Consider the following 20,238-nt stretch of genomic DNA (forward strand, 5'->3'; position numbering starts at 1 on the left):
CAACGTTTAGGAAAAATTGGGATAAAGTCAGGACTCTGACTTGGCCAATCCAAAACACAAATCTTCTTTTTGAACCATTCTTTAGTTGATTAACTTGTGTGCTTTGGGTCATTGTCTTGTTGTGTCACCCAACGTCTCTTCAGCTTGAGGTCATGGATTGCTTCTTACATTCTTCTGTAAAAGGTTTTTATACACCTTTGAAATTGTTCCCTTAATGATCACAAGGTGTCCTAGCACTGAGGCAGCAAAACAGCCCGAAAGCATGACAGTCCCTCCACCATGCTTCACAGTTGGGATGAGGTTTTGGTGTTGGTGTGTTCTTTCCTCCAATTTTAGTGTTTTGCATTTGTGCTTAAAAGTTCCACTTTTGTTTAATCTGTGTATAGAACATTTCCCCAGAATCATTGTGGAAAATCCAGCTGTTCTCTTGCAAACTTAAGATGGTCCACAATGTTTTCTTATGACAGCAGATGCTTCCTTCGTGGTTTCCTTCCATTAACACCATACTTGTTCAGTGTTTTTCTGAAAGTGGACACATGAACAGAGGTTTTTGTAGTTTGTAATTTTCAGTAGGCCTTTTGCTGTAACCCCTGTCAGGTTTGCCTGTTGAACTCTTGGAGTGATCTTAACACGGAGAATAGCAACAGTCCTGAATTTCCAACAATTGCAAAAACTTTGTGCGTCAATCCACGTTTAGACACACAGGTGCTTTTGTAGCCTTTTCCAGCTCCATGTGTCTCTATAACACATCTTCTGTGGTCCTCTAAAAGTTGTTTGCCTCAAGGTATGGTTCACAAAAACAAATCTTTCTTAATCTCTTAATGACGCGGCCATTGAGGACCGAACAATTTTGTTATTTTTCCCTCTTTGCATCCCGGTACTCATAACTTTTTTTATTTTTTGTCCAACGTAGTTGTATGAGACTATGTTATTTGCGGGACGAGTTGTACCTTATGTAGGTACCATTTTTTGGTACATTTAGATTATTGTTTAATTTTTATAAATTTTTATTTTGGTAAAAATGTAGAAAAAAAAAGCAGTTCCGATGCAGTTTTCTTTTTTCTATTTTTTTTTTTACACCATATAATGATCATCATAAATAATGTTATACATTTATTGTGCAGGTTGTTACGGACGTGGTGATACCAAATATGCGTATATTATTTCATGTTTTAGGACTTATATTTTGAAAAGTTTATTTATTGTAAAAAATGTGTTTTTCTGTGTATTTTTTTTACAATTATTTTTTATTTAACCTTACTTTTTTTTATTAAATTAACTGTGTTTTTTTATCCCATAGAAGGATTTTTCATTTTGATTTTTGAACTTTAACCCTTTCCCGTCGTAAACAAATTTCAGATATTCATTTTCGTTTTTTCCTCCCTACATTCCAAAAGCCATAACTTTTTAATTTTTCCATAGATATACAGAGTGGGCCATTTATATTGATACACCTAAATAAAATGGGAATGGTTGGTGATATTAACTTCCTGTTTGTGGCACATTAGTATATGGGAGGGGGGAAACTTTTCAAGCTGGGTGTTGACCATGGCGGCCATTTTGAAGTTGGCCATTTTGTATCCAACTTTAGTTTTTTCAATGGGAAGAGGGTCATGTGACATATCAAACTTATCGAGAATTTCACAAGAAAAACAATGGTGTGCTTGGTTTTAACATTACTTTATTCTTTCATGAGTTATTTACAAGTTTCTGACCACTTATAAAATGTGTTCAAAGTGCTGCCCATTGTGTTGGATTGTCAATGCAACCCTCTTCTCCCACTCTTCACACACTGATAGCAACACCGCAGAAGAAATGCTAGCACAGGCTTCCAGTATCTGTAGTTTCAGTTGCTGCACATCTCATATCTTCACAGCATAGACAATTGCCTTCAGATGACCCCAAAGATAAAAGTCTAAGGGGGTCAGATCGGGAGGCATTTCTTCTGCGGTGTTGCTATCAGTGTGTGAAGAGTGGGAGAAGAGGGTTGCATTGACAATCCAACACAATGGGCAGCACTTTAAACACATTTTATAAGTGGTCAGAAGCTTGTAAATAACTCATGAAAGAATAAAGTAACGTTAAAACCAAGCACACCATTGTTTTTCTTGTGAAATTCTCGATAAGTTGGATGTGTCACATGACCCTCTTCCCATTGAAAAAAGTTGGATACAAAATGGCCGACTTCAAAATGGCCACCATGGTCAACACCCAGCTTGAAAAGTTTCCCCCCGCCCATATACTAATGTGCCACAAACAGGAAGTTAATATCAACTACCATTCCCATTTTATTTAGGTGTATCCATATAAATGGCCCATCCTGTAGTCCTATGAGGGCTTGATTTTTGCGGGATGAGTTGTAGTTTTTCGTAGCACCATTTACTGTGTCATATAATGTACTAGGAAATGGGAATAAAATTATTTGTGGGGTAGAAAATGAAAAAAACAAAAACTTCCTCTATTGTTTTTGCGCTTCGTTTTTACGGGATTCCCAGTGCAATAAAAAAAACATGCTAACTTTATTCTGCTGGTCAATAACATTACGGCCAAATATATATAGTTTTTTTTCTATATTTCACTACTTTTACAAGGAAAAAACTAAGTGTAAAAAATAAAATTTATTTTGTGTCACCAAATTCTGCGAGCCATAACTTTTTTATTTTTCCATCGATTAAGTGGTATGAGGGCCTATTATTTTGCGGGATAAGCTGTAGTTTTTAATGCTACCATTTTCGGGTACATGCGAGGTTTTGATAAATTATTATAAAAATTTTTGTGGGAGATTAGGTGACCAAAAAATATAAATTCTGGCGTTTACATTTTTTTTATTACGGCGTACACGGTGCGGGTTAAATAATGATATATTGTAATAGTTCAGACTTTTACGGGTGCGGCGATTCCAATTATGTCTATTTTTTTTTTTTTTTTACGATGCTCTAGGGGGAAAATGAAAAAAGTTTTTTTTTTAACTTTGAATATTTTTTTTTTACATAAAAAAACAACTACTGTACTCATTTTTACTTTTTTTTATTAGTCCCCCTAGGGGACTTCAACCAGCAATCGTTGAATCGCTTGCACTATATACTGCAATACTAAGGTATTGCAGTATATTGTCTTTCTGACTATTAGGAGCACAAAGATGGCAGACCTGGGGGCCTTCATTAGGCCCCCAGGCTGTCATAGCAACCATCGCCACCCCACGATTGCATTGTGGTGGTCGAGATGAGCAGCTAGAGGGGGTCAGCCCCCTCTTTCTAATGATTTAAATGTCGTGTTCGCTATTGACTGCGGCATTTAACGGGTTAAACGAGCGGAATCGCGCTCAAGCACGATCCCGCTCCTTACTGTGAAGTGTCTGCTGTAACATACATACTTCCCCCACCTGGCTATGATGTAGCAATACGTCAAATGTCGGAAAGGGGTTAATGTTTTGCCATATATCTCTATGCCAGTACATTAGCCTATGTACTGATAGTACACAGGCAGTTGTTAGGGCATACCTCATTATGCCGTTAGAGAGTGGCTGCAGCTGTGTGTTACAGCCGTTGCCCCGCTCATCGTAGCGCGCGGACACTGGCTGTCACACAGGACGAGAATACTCGTCCTGAGGCGCCAAGTACACGCCGCTCAGGACGAGTATTCTCGTCCTGTGTCTGCAACCAGTTGAGAGGAACAGATTTGTCAGTAACCAGGCTTTGTTTGCTTTTATTTAATTGGTAAAGCACCTGTGAAACCCACACTTCCACTTTCATCTCCTTAATTGAAACACCTTTGACCAATTAGCTTTTAGAGAAATTACCGCACCTTCATTGTGAATGTTTACTCAATGTGCCCAATAAAAGATAAGAACAGTACGACTGTGTGGGTTATTAGTTAGTTACATTGTGTTTGTCTATAATTGTGACTTAAATAACAATCAGACCACATTTTATTATTAATCGATGCAGAAATCCAGGTAATTCAAGCTTAACTTACTTTTTTTTTTAAGTATATCTATAAATCATACGTGTATATATATATATATATATATATATATATATATATATATACACTACTCCTTCTCAATGAGTTAGAATATCATCAAAAAGTTAATTTATTTCAGTAATTCAATCAAAAAACTGAAACTCACATATGATATAGATTCATTACACACAGAGTGATCTATTTCCAGCATTTTTTTTATTTTACTGTTGATGATTATGGCTAACAGTTAATGAAAACCCAAAATTGAGTGCTGGATTCACAGATGCACTGCATCAATGCAGCTTGGAATGGAGGTGATCAGCCTGTGGCACTGCTGAGGTGTTATGGAAGCCCAGCTTGCTTTGATAGCGGCCTTCAGCTCATCTGCATTCTTGGGTCTGGTGTCTCATCTTCCTCTTGGCAATACCCTATAGATTCTCTATGGGGTTTTGGTCAGGCGAGTTTGCTGGCCAATCAAGCGCAGTGATACTGTGGTTATTAACTGGTTCCCGACCGCTGGCTGTGTTTTTACGGTCCTTAAAACCCGAGCCATAAACTTCTTACGGCTCGGGTTTTAACTTGCTGCCCGAGCGATCGGGCAGCTGAATGTCGGGTCTCCGGCTGTCAGTGACTGCCGGGGACCCTGAGGAGAAAATAGAAGCAGCTTTCGCTGCTCCTATCTTCTCTGATCACTTGTACACAGCGCTGAATGAACGCTGTGTATAGGAATAGAGGCAGAGGCCGCGCCGCTGTCTCTATTGCTCCCGGTGTTCATGTGACTGGTCAGATGATCGCCGGGTGCAGTTAGTGACAGACTGCTGCTGGGTCTTACTAGACCCAGCACAGCCCTATTAGTGACAATCGTCACTATGAGAGCGCTGATTTCCCCTGTAACTGGGGCTGCTGTTCAGCTCCAGTTACAGTGGAAAAGATGGTGTAAAAGACTTTTGAGGGACAGACCATAGTAATAAAAAAATAAAAGTAAAGTAAAGTGCAAAAAAAATGAATAATAAATACATAAAATACCCACCCCAAAAAAAACGTTCCCCTCCCGCCAATCATTGTAGTAACGCTAGCCCGGACCAAATTACCTTAATATAGACATGTATTATATTAAAATTTACAGTAGACAATGACGATCAAAAATAAATGGTCTATTTTAGGGTAAAACTATGTTATTACCAAACAAAAATAGCTGAAACGTAAAAAAGCTTATTTTTTTTACTATTATTTTCAAACTTTAAGAATAAAAATTCTAAAATAGCAAAAAGGATGTGTATAAAAACGATAAAAAAAGAAACCTGCATTGTCTACGGAAAAAACATCGCAAAAATCACGTCGTTAGCCCAACAAATAAAAAAGTGATAGCCATTTAACTAACGTGCTAAAAAGGGCTAAACGGTGTCTGATCCTGAAGGCTCAAAATAGCCCGGACCTGAACTGGTTAAACCAGGTGTTGCTACTTTTGGCAGTGTGGGCAGGTGCCAAGTCCTGCTGGAAAATGAAATCCGCATCTCCATAAGGCTTGTCAGCAGAGGGAAGCATGAAGTGCTCGAAAATTTCCTGGCAGACGCTGCGCTGACTCTGGACTTGATATAACACAGTGGACCAACACCAGCAGATGACATGGCTCCCCAAACCATCACTGACTGTGGAAACTTCACACTGGACGGCAAGCAACTTGGATTGATGCCTCTCCACTCTTCCTCCAGACTCTGGGACCTTGACTTCCAAATGAAATGCAAAATTTACTTTCATCTGAAAACAGGACTTTGGACCACTGAGCAACAGTGTTGGTCCACTGTGTTATATCAAGTCCGGAGTCAACGCAGCCGTTAATATATGAGTTTCACTTTTTGAATTAAATTACTGAAATTAATTAACTTTTTGATGATATTCTAATTCATTGAAAAGCCCTGACGCATTTACTATAATTTATGCACGAAGCTGGTGGAAATTATAGCGGAAATTTATGCCAGCTCCTGGCTGCCATTGTTTTTACTCAGTGGTGCACAGACAACTAAAGATGCGTCAGATTTCTTAACAGGCGTGCGCGTCTTAATACATTTGTTGCACCTTACTCCAGCTTGTTTCCTATTAACACAGGCATATGAAACGCCAGTCTTAATCAATTCCCCACAATGTCTTCAAAGAAAATGATGCAATTTAGGCATAATTTTTGTGAAATAAAATTGGGCACATCCACCTCTGTGTCTACTCCCTCCTTAATGGGACACATGTAAACTGTGGGCAATCTACCCACTATTTACTTTTTATGAAAACATTTTGAATGAAACACTATACCTTAGAAGACAATGCTTTCCGTTTGCATGTAACCTTTCTTCTTCCAGTGTTGCCCATGCTTCCAGACAAGGTGATAAACAAATCAGTATCTGTAATTGGCTTTGGAGCTTGACCAATATTTATAGAAATGTGATAGGTCTTTACTGTGGAAAATAAGATAAGTATTACTATTTATAATTATTGATGCTCTGATGTCATAAACCCGCTTCAGGAGTTTATGTCAGATATATACGCTACCTTCTAACATTTTTCTAAGATCTGTTGGCATCACTAAGATTCTAGTGAAAAGGCGATTTCATTGGTTGACCAGCACCGGATGAAAATGCAATATGTGATACGTTATTAAGATTGAATCTAAAATTCTATAAACCATTTTTGGATGTATTCTAGAGGAATTTTGGTTAAAACACTAATAAAAACCTGTTAGTAAAGGTCCAGAAGGTTTCAAAACTGGTAGTTCAGCAACTAAGTTATTTTCTTTACTGCCAAAGGTCTGAAGAAATGGGAATTCCAGAATGTCTCCACTTTGTACATGTTGTAGCTGCACCTAATAGGAGACACAAATATTAAGACTAAGTGCTGTCAAAAATAATGTACAATAAAATATACTCAAAACATGTGAAAAAGTTTTTGCCCTCTTCCAGATGGCCTCATTATTGCAATTTTTTTCACTGAATGGTTTCTAAACTTTAATGAAAATGTATTACTAAGGAACATGAATACATTGACAACACAGTTTTTGAATTGCTCACCGAGGGACCAGGTTACAGCTGCCCATAGAAGTCATTTGAGAGGGGAGGAGGAGCAGAGTGAGAGGCTAAGACAGATGCTGCAGCAGCTTCCTAGTTTAAGTTCTATCTCATCCCAGTGCTGAATTCACAGATGCACTGCTCATTACTGCTGTATAATCTCCTCTATGTTGCTGCTGCTTCTATATATATGTGAGAGATAGAGAAGAGAAGAATCCTGCTCTTCTATGTTTGCATTGTATAGAAGACATGATAGCAGTAAGGCTTCTTTCACACTACAGTTAGTATAAGTTTACCTCTCTTCTGTCAGAGGCAGAGAGGATCGAAAGATTAAACGGAAAGTAAGGGTTACGTTAGAATTACCATTGATTTCAAAGGTAATTCTTTTGTTTCCGTTGCTTTCTGTTTGTCTCCGTTCGCTAGGTCTCCTTTTTTGTCACAGAAGCAAAAGAGCAGTCTGCAGAACTTTTGTTTCCACAAAAAAAACAGAAACCTATCGAACGGAGACAAACGGAAAGCAACTCAAACAAAAGAATTACCATTGAAAGCAACATTAATTCTAACGGAACCGTTGCTTTCGGTTTAATCTTTTGATCCTCTCTTCCTCTGACGGAAGAGAGGTTAACGTATATTAATGGTAGTGTGAACTTAGCATTAGGCTCTACCGACTAGCTAAAAAAAAACTGCAAATTAAAGATCGAGGAGAAAACTGCTAAAAATGCAGGATACAAGTCATATAATGGCCAGAATTAGTGGTATTGCTCATGTACACACATACGACAGCTTATTCTAAAAAAAATAGCCTGAAACGACTGGTACGCTTTAAGTTTTTCAACACCCATATCATCCATGTTTAAAGTAACTGCCACCCTCATGATAATAACTGAGCGCCCATACCTGTTTTAGCAGTAATACATCAACCAAATACTTCCTATAAATTGATATGGAGTATGTGATTAATATCCCTGTTGTAATTAATGAAAAGTACCGTATATATTCTCTGATTAGTTTGTAATTGAGGTGTTCTCCTGTTTTGGAGGTAGAAAGTCTATACTGCGGTAACTCCATCTGCCCTCACTAAAAGATTTAGTCTTGTTGTAAGTAGGAACTATCTAGAATGCAATAGAGAAATCAAATTATTTGTGGTTGCCTTCAACAAAAACTCACTGTGCAAGACAATCTATAGCTTACTAAACCTATTAGAGCAGGAGTAGTACCGCTAGTGGGAAAATAATAGATTACATTAGGATTACATGGATAGAGAGCTCCATAGTCTCACTGCTTTTACAGTAAAGAAGCCCCTACTATGCTGATGGTGAAACCTTCTTTCCTTTAGATGCATTGGATTCCTTATTGTCATGTCTAAAGACGATACACTAATTGGCCAAAAGTATGAGGGCACCTGAACATCATAACTATCAATAGGGTTTCCACTAGATTTTGGACTGTGTCTGAAGAATATTTTTTTCATCCACATAGCCGCAAGAGCATTAGTGGGTTTGGACACATATGTAGATGTTCAATGAGGTTACGGTCTGGGATTTGTGCAGGTAGTCTAAGTTCTTCCACAATAAACAACAACATTTGCAAACCATTCTTCATGGACCTCGCTTTGTACACAGAGGCATTGTTATGCTGAAACCGGAAAGCATACACCATAATCCGCTGGTGGCGTGCTTTATACCGCTCCAGCTGATGCTTGCCATTGTTTAAAATGTAGCTAAATGTTTGACAAACTTGTGACATGTCATACTGACATGTCAGAAGTTTGGATTGGTGGGGGTTCGAGCACAGAGACCCCCACCAATCGCTAGAATGAAGCAGCTGAGATGCTCGTGTGAGCGCTCAGCTGCTTCGTGTCTGTTCGGCTTTTTCCGGAAATAAATGTATCGTGTACGGACTCAATAGAAAGTCTATACATCGGCTTTACGAAAATAGCCGAACAGACACGAAGCGGCTGAGCGCTTCAGTTGCTTCGTTCTAGCGATTGGTGGGGGTCTCAGTGGTCGGAGCCCCACCAATCCAAACTTCTGACATGTCACTATGACATGTCAGAAGTTTGTCAAACGTTTAGCTACACTTTATTTATAATCTATAGCTTGTGTGCAGCTGCTGTGAAGCACTGGAATAACAGTTTGTGCACTGATGTTGCTTCCAGAGCTAGCATATGGCATCACTTTATGGTCAATGGGACTGCCACCGATACTGAGAATAAGGGGATGCATCGCTAATTTAGAGCTGCAATGCCTTCTCTGTTTCTCCCGGCACAGCGGCACCCCAGCCATCTACTGTGCAGGGTACTGCAGCAAGGCACTAAAACTTAGAAGGTACGCAGCGCTAAATCAGCGCTGCTCCCTCTTTATTCTCAGGTTAAGTGGAGGTTGTAAAGGTTGGACTTCCGCTCTTCATAAAATGATGGCATATCCTAGCGAAATGCCATCACTTTATAAAATAGAAATGACCCCTTAATAGTGCCCACAATTAGTGGCATAACAATCACATCTGATCCCCTTCAGGCTGTCACATCAGGCCCCCGGCATAGATCTGTGCAGCGTCAGGATGTTGTATGCGCCTTGGCATCGATCTTTCCTTGGGCTTGATGTGATATTTATGTCTGATCTGTAGGAAGGTCTGATGGGGGGTAAAGGACCTGAAAATCTTATAGACCGAGAGCCCAGATCATTCTCAATCCACGCTTGCATGTACACACTTATAGAACATGCAGTTCTGGCCTACAAATTAAGTTTTTTATTTCCTACCAATTTAAAGCTGCTCCTGGATATATCTAGTTCACAAAAGCAGAAGTTGTGGTTAATCTGGTTGTGCGTCCATGTGGAAAAATGCTGCATTACAAGGATTGTCTAGGATTAGAAAAAAATGACCTGTTTATTTGTCCACGAACTGGGTCTGGTATTGCACTATATAAATAAATGGGGCTGAGCTGCAGTGCCACGCGCATCATATTGGCAGGAGTGGCGCTGTTTCTGGAAAAAAGCGGACCCTTGATAATTCCTTTAAAATAATGTTTTTCCCATGCAGTACCACAGCACTGTTTTCCACAGAACAGTCTCTGTCACATCACTACAGCCAGGACATATGAACATACTCATACAGAGCTAAATGTATTCTAATATTTACCAACATATACAAATTAAATAAATTATTATTTTCATTAGAAACAAATCTCACTTCATAATGATCAAAGAGCCTTGCTTCCCAGCCGGTTTATTCCGGTAGACCTCCATATTATTTTATTTAAGAACACAAATATTTGTAAGCTCTTAGCAGCAGCACTTGTTGTTCTCATTATATATAACATCACAAAAGGAACATGCCAGGGGTGGCAGTATAAACACTATCAATTCTGCTCTTATTTCTTTCAATTTGACTTCATTACTAACTGTTTGCCCATTACTGGATGTGTGATCTCTGAAAATACCTTCCCCACGGTGATAAGCTTTCGTAATGTAAGCCACACTGTCTAGAAAAACAGTTTTACCTTCAGTGGGAGATTTTTTTTTTTGTTTTAAAGTACACCACGGAGTTTTGTAAAATGTTTGTTAAAAAGTATTGCATCATGGTGAAAGTCTAATAGAATAATGGTGTATTATATTGTGATTAGGGAATGCTTCCCTATGTATGTGTTCGGAGTCATGCAGCTCGGATAGATGCGGCACATGGCGTTCGCCATACTGTGTGGGATGGGAATGTTAAGATTCTGTTCATAATCTTCTCAGGAGTCTCTGATATTCATCCAGACTCCTGAGAAATTATCATTCCAATAACTGCAATAAACTCACGGCAAATGTGCTTCAAATTGGTTGTAGTAATCTAGAGCTGATTGTATTTGCTTTCAGGAGCCAAGTTTACTTTTGATCAATGATGTCTAGAGGGGGATTACTAGAGCTTGAAATCTTTCACAAGTAATAGAAATAAATGCTTTATGGCCAACATATGATCAATGCAGTGCAGAAGCAGATGCATTCCAAAAGTTTATGTGCTAGAAACTGTGGATTTGTTCTTAAAAAGCTTGTGTATGTTATTCATATATATACACACACATACTGTAAATTACATACACAAGCTATGTAAGAACAATTTTATATATATATATATATATATATATATATATATATATATATATATATATATATATATATATATATATATATATATATACATATACACCATATATTCGCAATGCTACTTGTAGGCAGCACAGTGGCTTAGTGGTCGGCACTGTTGCCTTAGGGTCGTGGGTTAAAATCTGACCAAGGACAACATGTGCATGGATTTGGTATCTTCTCCTTGTGTTGTTTTCCAGGTACTCTGGTTTCCTTCCACACACCAAAAATATACTGATAGGTTAATTGGATACTTAGGAAATTGGCCCTAGGGATTTAGATAGCGAGTCCCATCGAGGACAGGGACTGATGGCAATCTGCACAGCGCTGTAGAATATAAGCAACAGAAAAGAAACAATAAACAATGATTCCCACTTGGTGAGAATTCTGTCAAAAAAACTGTTTCTGGGACATGAAGTATAAGCTGCAGTGGCCTCCAACCAGTGGGTTTCCAGCTGTTGCAAAACTACAACTCCTAGCATGCCATAATAGCTTCAGGCTTATTAGAGCATGCTGGGAGTTCTAGTTTTGCAACCACTGGAGAGCCACCAGCTGGAAACTACTGATCTACTGTATTATTAAAAATGTTTTTCTTTCACCATCTCATGTGACAAGGTGTACATAGTAAAAAGAGTCTTGTCGGTCAGTGGCTCTCCTCCCATTAATACTGGCTCGCCAATTGTTAATGCTGAGTGGAGAAGACCTGCTGACTGGCATGTCCTTTTCACATGATCGGTGGAAGTGGTTAACAACATCCTGCAACACCGGTTTGGAGGGACTACGGGCACTCTGTCCTAACTGCTCATAGGCATCACTTAAAGTGTCACTGTCTCATGTCACTAAGAACAGCTCAAATGATCACACAACATAAATGAAAATCACAAACCACTCCATCTATCTGAAATATCATCATCAAAGCAGCAAGCACATGAGTCTGGTCTGTCATACAGTTAATATCTGCTATATTCCTTGTCCTACAGACGTGTTCTTCTCGATGCCTGTATTGTAGGCATCCATTCCTGCTCAGCACTGCTTCAGGTCGATGGTGCTGGAAGCAACGTTAAAACTACTTACAATTGACAATGATGAATGAGGTTAACCTTCTGTTAATCATTAGAAATAGAGGCTCTCACCTTCACTAGTTAGTGAAAAATGTCAGAACATAAGTAACATTACAGTAATACCTCCAAAATGAGTCCGTCTCTTACCATTTTGCAGAACCAGCTATTATCTTTTTCATCGTCCTCCATTTCAAGACGTATTTTTTGGATAGATCCAAGACTACCACTGAGCTCTACAGTGTGTTTGGATTCGCCCCCTGATAGTTTTCCTTTGGCAAATGCAACTGGTTGATAATTTCCTTTTTCACAACATATTGTTAAAGACACAGTCGAATTGGTTCCAGAATTTGGATTATCATCCGTCACCACAATGATATTAATTGTCCCTGTATAGACATTAAACATGAGAGTCACATTTCATGAATTGGCAAAGCAAGTCATAACATAGCCTTCTTATAGCAGAGCGGTTGAGAATTTTTCCGCTGCTAAACTGCATGGGCAAGAAGCGATTGGTGTTAAAAGTAATATACTATGAATATTCTATACTCTTGCATGCTTCTGGATCATATGTTGATTAAGGGTATATTCACACATTGCATATTTGCTGCAGATTTTGGTTCAGATTTTAATGCAGATTTTTGAGCCAAAGCCAGGAGTGGATCTAAGAGGAAGGAGAAGTATAAGGCTTCATGCACACGACCATGCTCGTAATTACGACTCGTAATTACGAGCACGGCTGGGCACGGCCGGCCGCGGGCAGCCGACCGCTTTTGCGAGCCGTGCTGTCATTATAAAGTATAGCAGCACGGCCCGTAAAATAGAAAAATAGAATATGTTCTATTTTTTTAACGGCACGGGCACCTTCCCGTGAGAAAACGGGAAGGTACCCGTGGGTAACAAAAGTCTATGAGCCCGTTATTGCGGGTCGTAATTACGACCCGCAATAACGGGTGTTTTTACGGTCGTGTGCATGAGGCCTAAGTTCTTCCTTCATATTTCCCATTCCTTTTTTAAACCACTTTTGGATTTTGCTCAAAATCTGCATCAAATACAGAATGTGTGAATCTAACCTAAATATGACAGAAGTCCGCTATGAGAATATGAAAAACATATCCAGTAGTAGAGCTTAAAGCTGTGTGGTCCTAGATATATACCTGGACCTACCTCCTAATATCATAGCCAATGACATGACGTGCATTGGAATAACTGTCTAGCATGAATCCATTCATAGTGAAGTGGGATTGATATGGAGACTGTCCACTGCTTTTCTCACTTTTAGGCCTCATTTACACGAACGTGATATACGTCCGTGCGACGTGCGTGCTTTTTACGCGGGTCGCACGGACCTATACAAGTCTATGGAGGCAAGCAGACAGTCCGTGAGTTTTGCTCAGCGTGAGTGCGCTGAAAAAAACTCACGACATGTTCTAAATTTCTGCATTTTTCGCGCATCACGCACCCATTGAAGTCAATGGGTGCGTGAAAACCACGAAGGTCGCACGGAAGCACTTCCGTGCGAACTGCATGATTCGCGCAAGAGCTGTCAAACTCTGAATGTAAACAGAAAAGCACCACGTGCTTTTCTGTTTACAAACATCCAAACGGAGTGTCTTAGAGATGAGCGAACCGAACTTCACCGGGTTCGGCCGAACTCGTTTTGACCGAACCCGGCAAAAATTTTTGCGGTACGCGACGTCAGGAGACAGTCACTGTCCAGGGTGCTGAAAGAGTTAAACTGGTTCAGCACCCTGGACAGTGACTTCCGATCACAATATACATGAACGTGTAAAAAAAAAAAGAAGTTCTGACTTACCGATAACTCCCGGCTTCTTCCTCCAGTCTGACCTCCCGGGATGACAATTCAGTCCAAGTGACAGCTGCAGCCAATCACAGGCCAAGCACAGGCTGCAGCCAATCAAAGGCTGCAGCGGTCACATGGACTGCCGCGTCATCCAGGGAGGTGGGGCCGGATGTCAAGAGAGGGACGCGTCACCAAGGCAACGGCCGGGAGACCGGACTGGAGGAAGCAGGAAGTTCTTGGTAAGTATGAACGTCTTTTTTTTATTCACAGGTTGCTGTATATTGTGATCGGAATTCACTGTCAAGGGTGCTGAAAGAGTTATTGCCGATCAGTTAACTCTTTCAGCACCCTGGACAGTGACTGACGTCGACTAGCCTCATCGCTATGATGGCGGCTGCGCGAAAATCACGCAGCCGCGCATCATACACTGATGACACACGGAGCTGTCAAGTGCCTTTTGCGCACGCAAAATGCTGCGTTTTTTTGCGTGCGCAAAATACACACGCTCGTGTAAATGAGGCCTAAGTGATGCTATTCCCATGGGGTTTGAGGGTCACCGAGACTGAAGATCCAGTTGACACATAATAATTATTGTTATGATTCACAAGTTTCTGAGTGATCATAATGGTAAATGTGTAGTGTAAATGCACAAAACAGTCAAAGATTAGAATTTGTTATTTCTCATTATTTTTCAAATTGTTAAATGTAAATGTTTGTCATCCAATTTTTTTTTACAAGTACACTGCAGGAAGGGGGAAAGGGTGGCTGAAAATGGCAGTATGTATACAATAATTGTAAAGTTGTAAATCTCCATCAATGGGGTGGTAGTGATTATTCGCAAGAACTGTTGGACGCTGGTTTAAAAAATGCAGGTTTAGGGACCTGACTGGGATTACAAGCAAAGCAATGTTACTGCTATGGGACTAGATACATCAATGGAGTGTAACATCATCAGGTACGAGCTTGCCAATCAAAGTATATAGACACACAATTTTTGGTTCATTTCTTTTTACTGGAGTGGGGGGGGGGGAGCATGGTACCCCACTCCAAGCAAACAGTCCTGCTTTTTTAGGTCCTCCAGCAGGGCACTTAACATCTGCTGGGTCTACCAGGCATGGTACTGTACATAAAAAAATTGCTTCTTCTACAGTAAAAGCACCAAAGGCAGTAGGATGGGGTCCCTATATCAATTTATCATCATTTTGCACGATTGGTAATCATACATCTTACAGAGAACCTGTCACTCGCATGCTAAAATGCAGATAGCGTTTAGTGTTCCAAACCTGCCTACGTCAAAAATGGACGATTCAGGAATAATTACTGTAGTTACATTAAAACTTACCGATAGGAGTCCGGATAAGGAATATGGTGGCATCAGGCGCATGCACGTTGCGCACATGAAGCCGAGGACAGTGCAGTTCGCTTCACTGTGCCTGCGCAGTGAACTGTCCTGGGCTTCATGTGCCCAATGCGCATCAGCGAGATGCCGCTCCCGGGCTCATCTCTGTAAGTTGTAAGTAACTTTAGTAATTATTCCCGAAACATCCATTTTCAACTTGCACAGGTTTGGAACACTAAACCCCAGTTACATAATGACATGCTGGTGGTTTAGAGACTCCAAACCTACTGACATGTTCCCTTTAATAGCAACAGTCGATAGAAAAATGTCTAGACCTTTTATTTATTTTAATTTTAATTAGTCTCATTACTACCTCTTGTGTTAGGCGGCTTTTCAACGTTTGACTACTTTTACTGTAAAGAACCCTTTTACTAGATTGGTGATGGAACACCTTTCCACCACATATACATGATGTCTTATGTTCCATTACATAGCTCTTGGAATGAATATTAAGGGTAGACTCATCTGAATCTTGCATAAACCCATGTGCTTGCTGAACTGATTTTCAGTGGCAGAAATTATCAACAAAATCTGCCCGTATGAATCCACCCTTAGGGTATGTTCACAATGAGGAATTTTGCAGGCGGAATCGCCGCAAAGTTCTGCATCCCCTTCATTTCAATGGGAGTCGGACGCTTCTGTTTCCTGGTAGCTGATTATTTCCGCTGGGAAAAAGAAGCGTCCTGCACGATCTTCTGGCGGATTCCGCCGTAACCTCTCATTGCCAGGGAGGAATCTTCCTGACGTCGGTAGGAATAGATCTGCGGTGAATTTTGCAGTGGGACCCACCACGCAAAATCCGTCGTGTGAACTAACCCTTAATATGCCAGTTCTTTAAATTGACCGTGTATACATTAATAATATATTTTTCCCAAGATATTCAAGCTCAATCTTTCCTGTCATTTGTTAAAAGAGTTACCACCCATCCCATTTAGCAATCTTGTTGCCCGCCTCTGCAACCTCTCCAGTTCTCATATATATGTGGAATGCGAAACTGCGCCCTATGTTCAAGATAAGATCTTCTTATGAATTACAATTTCAAAACTCACTCTCACACCGTAGCTGATAGGACCCCCGCCGATCAGCTGTTTTGAAGGGTGTGCAGCGCTTGTACGAACTCTGCTTCCCCTTCATTTCTACTTGCTCACCGTGAATCTTCGACACACATTTAGTGGCGATTCACAGGTATTGCAGCCTTTTCTCATATTGAAGTGATTGTGAGAAAAAGCTGCAATACCTGTGAATCGCCACTAAATGCATGTCAAAGATTCACAGAGCGCAAGTAGAAATGAAGGGGAAGAAGCGCTCGTACGAGCGCTGCGGCCCCTTCAAAGCACCTGACCGGCGAGGGTCTGGGGATAGGTCATACATTTTTAGTGAAACCCCCTTTAAGAGATGAAGCAAAAATCTATTAATAATATTATATTATAATATTATACTTGCTACTATGGAAAAATAATGTACTATATTTCTTCAGCTAACTGGCTATAGGAAGATTAGCATAATCATTGAAATATATTTTTTAATTATGTTTTGTATTAAAAGAAAATAAATAAATAAAAAAAATAATAATAAAAAAATAAATATATATATATATATATATATATATATATATATATATATACTGTATATATAACTCGTATTAATTATGAAAAGATGTCATCCAGTGTACAGTATCGCTGCAGTTTGGAATTCTTACTAGAAAAAAAAGTCTTCTACTGTGCTGGTCATGGCCGGGGCTGGATCACCTGGGCCATGCTCATAAGAGATGGCCGTTCTTAGACGTCATGTGATGACATATATATATATATATATAGGGTACTGTACTTTCGCAATTTGTAAAACGGAACTAGATCACATTGATGGCACAATATTTGTGGAAAGTGGAGAGCTGTAGTTGGAATCATTTTACAGCTGTAATTTCACAGCGTGGTGGTTTGTCATCATAAAGTGGATAGGGAACTATTAGCTGCAAATTTATATCACATATATAAAAAGTTTGTGTGTTTGCGGTGCATTATTGAATGTGTTTTATGGAGCATTATTGCAAACTGTTTGTATATTTCACTCTGACATGAGTCCGCTGGGCACTGTAACAAGTCACTAAATACTCTAGTTTTAAGATATTTATGACACAAATTGCATTTCTGTGTTAGTTTCTCCTTTTTTACGCTGTCCACTGAACCAACACTAAATCATAATGTGTGCTTACTAAATGATCATCCTCTTCTGCTATGACGTTGTCATACTTAGTTGACAGACTAGTTGTTTAAAACATTTAGGAAAAGTTTATACTTTGCAGTTTTGATTCAGTTTTTCCACTCATTTTCTTCACCAGATTTTCCACATTTTGACTGCTGTGGTAATTTACTGATGCAGCCTTATGTTACATTGTAGCAAACAGGATTTAAAAAATTTAATTTACACAATTACACAAATTAATAATAAAAACATTTTTTTTCCCCATTAACTTCAATGATCATTCATAACCATGGCATTGAAAACATTAAAACCATGACTGCATTGCCACATATGGTTTTATATGCGGTTTTCTGGTCCACCACTTCTGTGAACATACTCCTAGGGATTATGCTTATATAAAACACCTATAGTTTTCAGAAGTTGTAAGCGTACTTTAGGGTGCAGTTAGAGCATGACCACACGTAGCGGAATTGCTCTGGAATTCCGCTGCGGACAGTCTGCAGCGGAAATCCGCAGCATACACGTTTCTTCATTGCCTTTCACAGCTTTTTAGTTGTGTTCGTTAACACGTTGCGGACAATTCCGCTGCGTAGCATAGGCTGTGGCGCGGAATTTGGTGTCCGCAGCATACAATGGTTGTTGCGGACTTGTTGCGGACTCATTGTGGAATTTCTCCATTGACTTCAATGGAGAGTCAAAATTCCGCAATGAAGTCCGCAGATGTTATGTAGATATTATGTGTGCTGCGGAGCGTACTGGTTTTACTAACATGACATTTCTTCATTCTGGCTGGACCTATGTATTTCTAGGTCTACAGCCAGACTGAGGAAGTCAATGGGGCTCCCGTAATTACGGGTGACTACGTGTGTGCACTTACGTGTGTGCACTCATAATTATGGGTGACTACGTGTGTGCACCCGTAATTACGGGAGCTTTGCTTTGCGACGTCAGTAAATAGTCACTGTCCAGGGTGCTGAGAGACTTAAGCGATCGGTAGTAACTGTTTCAGCACCCTGGACAGTGACTTCCGATCACAAGATACATCAACCGGTAAAAAAAATAGAAGTTCCTACTTACCGAGAACTCCCTGCTTCTTCCTCCAGTCCGGCCTCCCAGGATGAAGTTTCAGTCCAAGTGACGGCTGCTGCCAATCACAGGCTGCAGCGGTCACATGGACTGCCGCGTCATCCAGGGAGGTCGGGCTGGAAGGCGAAAGAGGGACGCGTCACCAAGGCAACGGCCGGTAAGTATGGATTTCTTTTTACTTTTACTAGGGAAAGGGCTGTCCCTTCTCTCTATCCTGCACTGATAAAGAGAAGGGAAGCCCTCTTCCCCTCAATACGCAACGGCTAGTCCGCATCAATTTAATGTCCATTTTAGGCAAAGCCGCAACAGATTCTGCAACGCAGATTCTGTGCGGCATTGATGCGGACAGTGGCGGAAGAAATCCGCCACGTCTGGGCATGCCCTAACAGACGGCAGGTTTTGTTGCAGGTGAATGTGGTTGTTGCATCTGAATGTGGTTGTTTCTGCAGCAGGTGTATGGACTCCTGCAAGTTCCATTTAGATTAATCGAACTGATTATCAGTTGAAGAAAGTTTCTGCAACAAAATCTGCCTCGTGTGAATCCACCCGAAGACTAGGTTCCCACAGTGCAGATTTGCTGCAGATTTTGCCTGCATTTTGTAAGCCAAAACCAGAATTGGATCCAGGAGAGGAGACCTTTAAGGCCTTCCTTTATATATTTCTTCTGTTTAGGTTCCATTCGTGGTTTTGGCTTAAAAAACACATGCAAAATCTGCAGCAAATCTGCACTGTGGAAACCCAGTCTTAGGCATCATTTACACGAGCGTAATATACGCACGTGCGACGCGCGTGCTTTTCACGCGTGTCGTACGCACGTATATTAGGCTATGGGGCAGTGCAGACAGTGCATGAATTTTGCGCAGCGCGAGTGCGTTGCGTAAAACTCACGACATGTCCTTTCTTTGTGCGCTGTCCGCGCATCACGCACCCATTGAAGTCAATGGGTGCGTGAAAACCACGCAGGACGCATGGAAGCACTTCCGTACGAACAGCGTGATTCACGCAACAGCTGTCAAACTCTGAATGTAAACAGAAAAGCACCATGTGCTTTTCTGTTTACAAACATCCAAACGGAGTGTCATAATGATGGCGGCTGCGTGAAAATCACGCAGCCGCGCATCATACACTGATGACACACGCAGCTGTTAAGTGCCTTCTGCGCACGCAAAACGCCGCGTTTTTTGCGTGCGCAAAACGCACACGCTCGTGTAAATCAGGCCTTATGGAGTTTTTAGTGGCATTTTTTAATTATTGTTTTTTTTAAAGTATATTTAAAAGCCTATTGAAGTTTATAGATAAAAATGGCATGAAAAACGCCTAAAACTATGTTAAAGAAGTTGTTCCAGAATCGACAATTATCACCTATTCACAGGGCTATTTTCTGGATTTGTGAATTAAGGGTCTATTCCCAGAATCAACAATTGTTACCTATTCACAGGATAGATGATAATTGTCTGATTGCTTGGACCCCCATCATTCGCGAGAGAGGGGGGTTCCAAGCTCAACCACAGTGAGGAGAAGCTTGAATGGAGCGGCAGTCTAATGCGCC

General features: G+C 40.4%; 1 protein-coding gene across 1 annotated transcript in view; it reads right to left on the bottom strand.

The window, feature by feature from the left end:
* RP1 (RP1 axonemal microtubule associated) overlaps positions 1–20,238 on the bottom strand; it is a 406,368-nt gene that overhangs the window by 76,341 nt on the left and 309,789 nt on the right. Inside the window, exons 44-46 of the mRNA XM_075828106.1 lie at positions 12,349–12,587; positions 6,688–6,814; positions 6,268–6,410 (exon numbers count right to left, since the gene is read on the bottom strand). Coding sequence (XP_075684221.1) covers positions 6,268–6,410; positions 6,688–6,814; positions 12,349–12,587 — 509 coding nt within the window. The remainder of the gene's footprint in view (positions 1–6,267; positions 6,411–6,687; positions 6,815–12,348; positions 12,588–20,238) is intronic.

Source organism: Rhinoderma darwinii, chromosome 5, assembly GCF_050947455.1.
Source record: "Rhinoderma darwinii isolate aRhiDar2 chromosome 5, aRhiDar2.hap1, whole genome shotgun sequence".
Taxonomy (NCBI): Eukaryota; Metazoa; Chordata; class Amphibia; order Anura; family Rhinodermatidae; genus Rhinoderma; species Rhinoderma darwinii.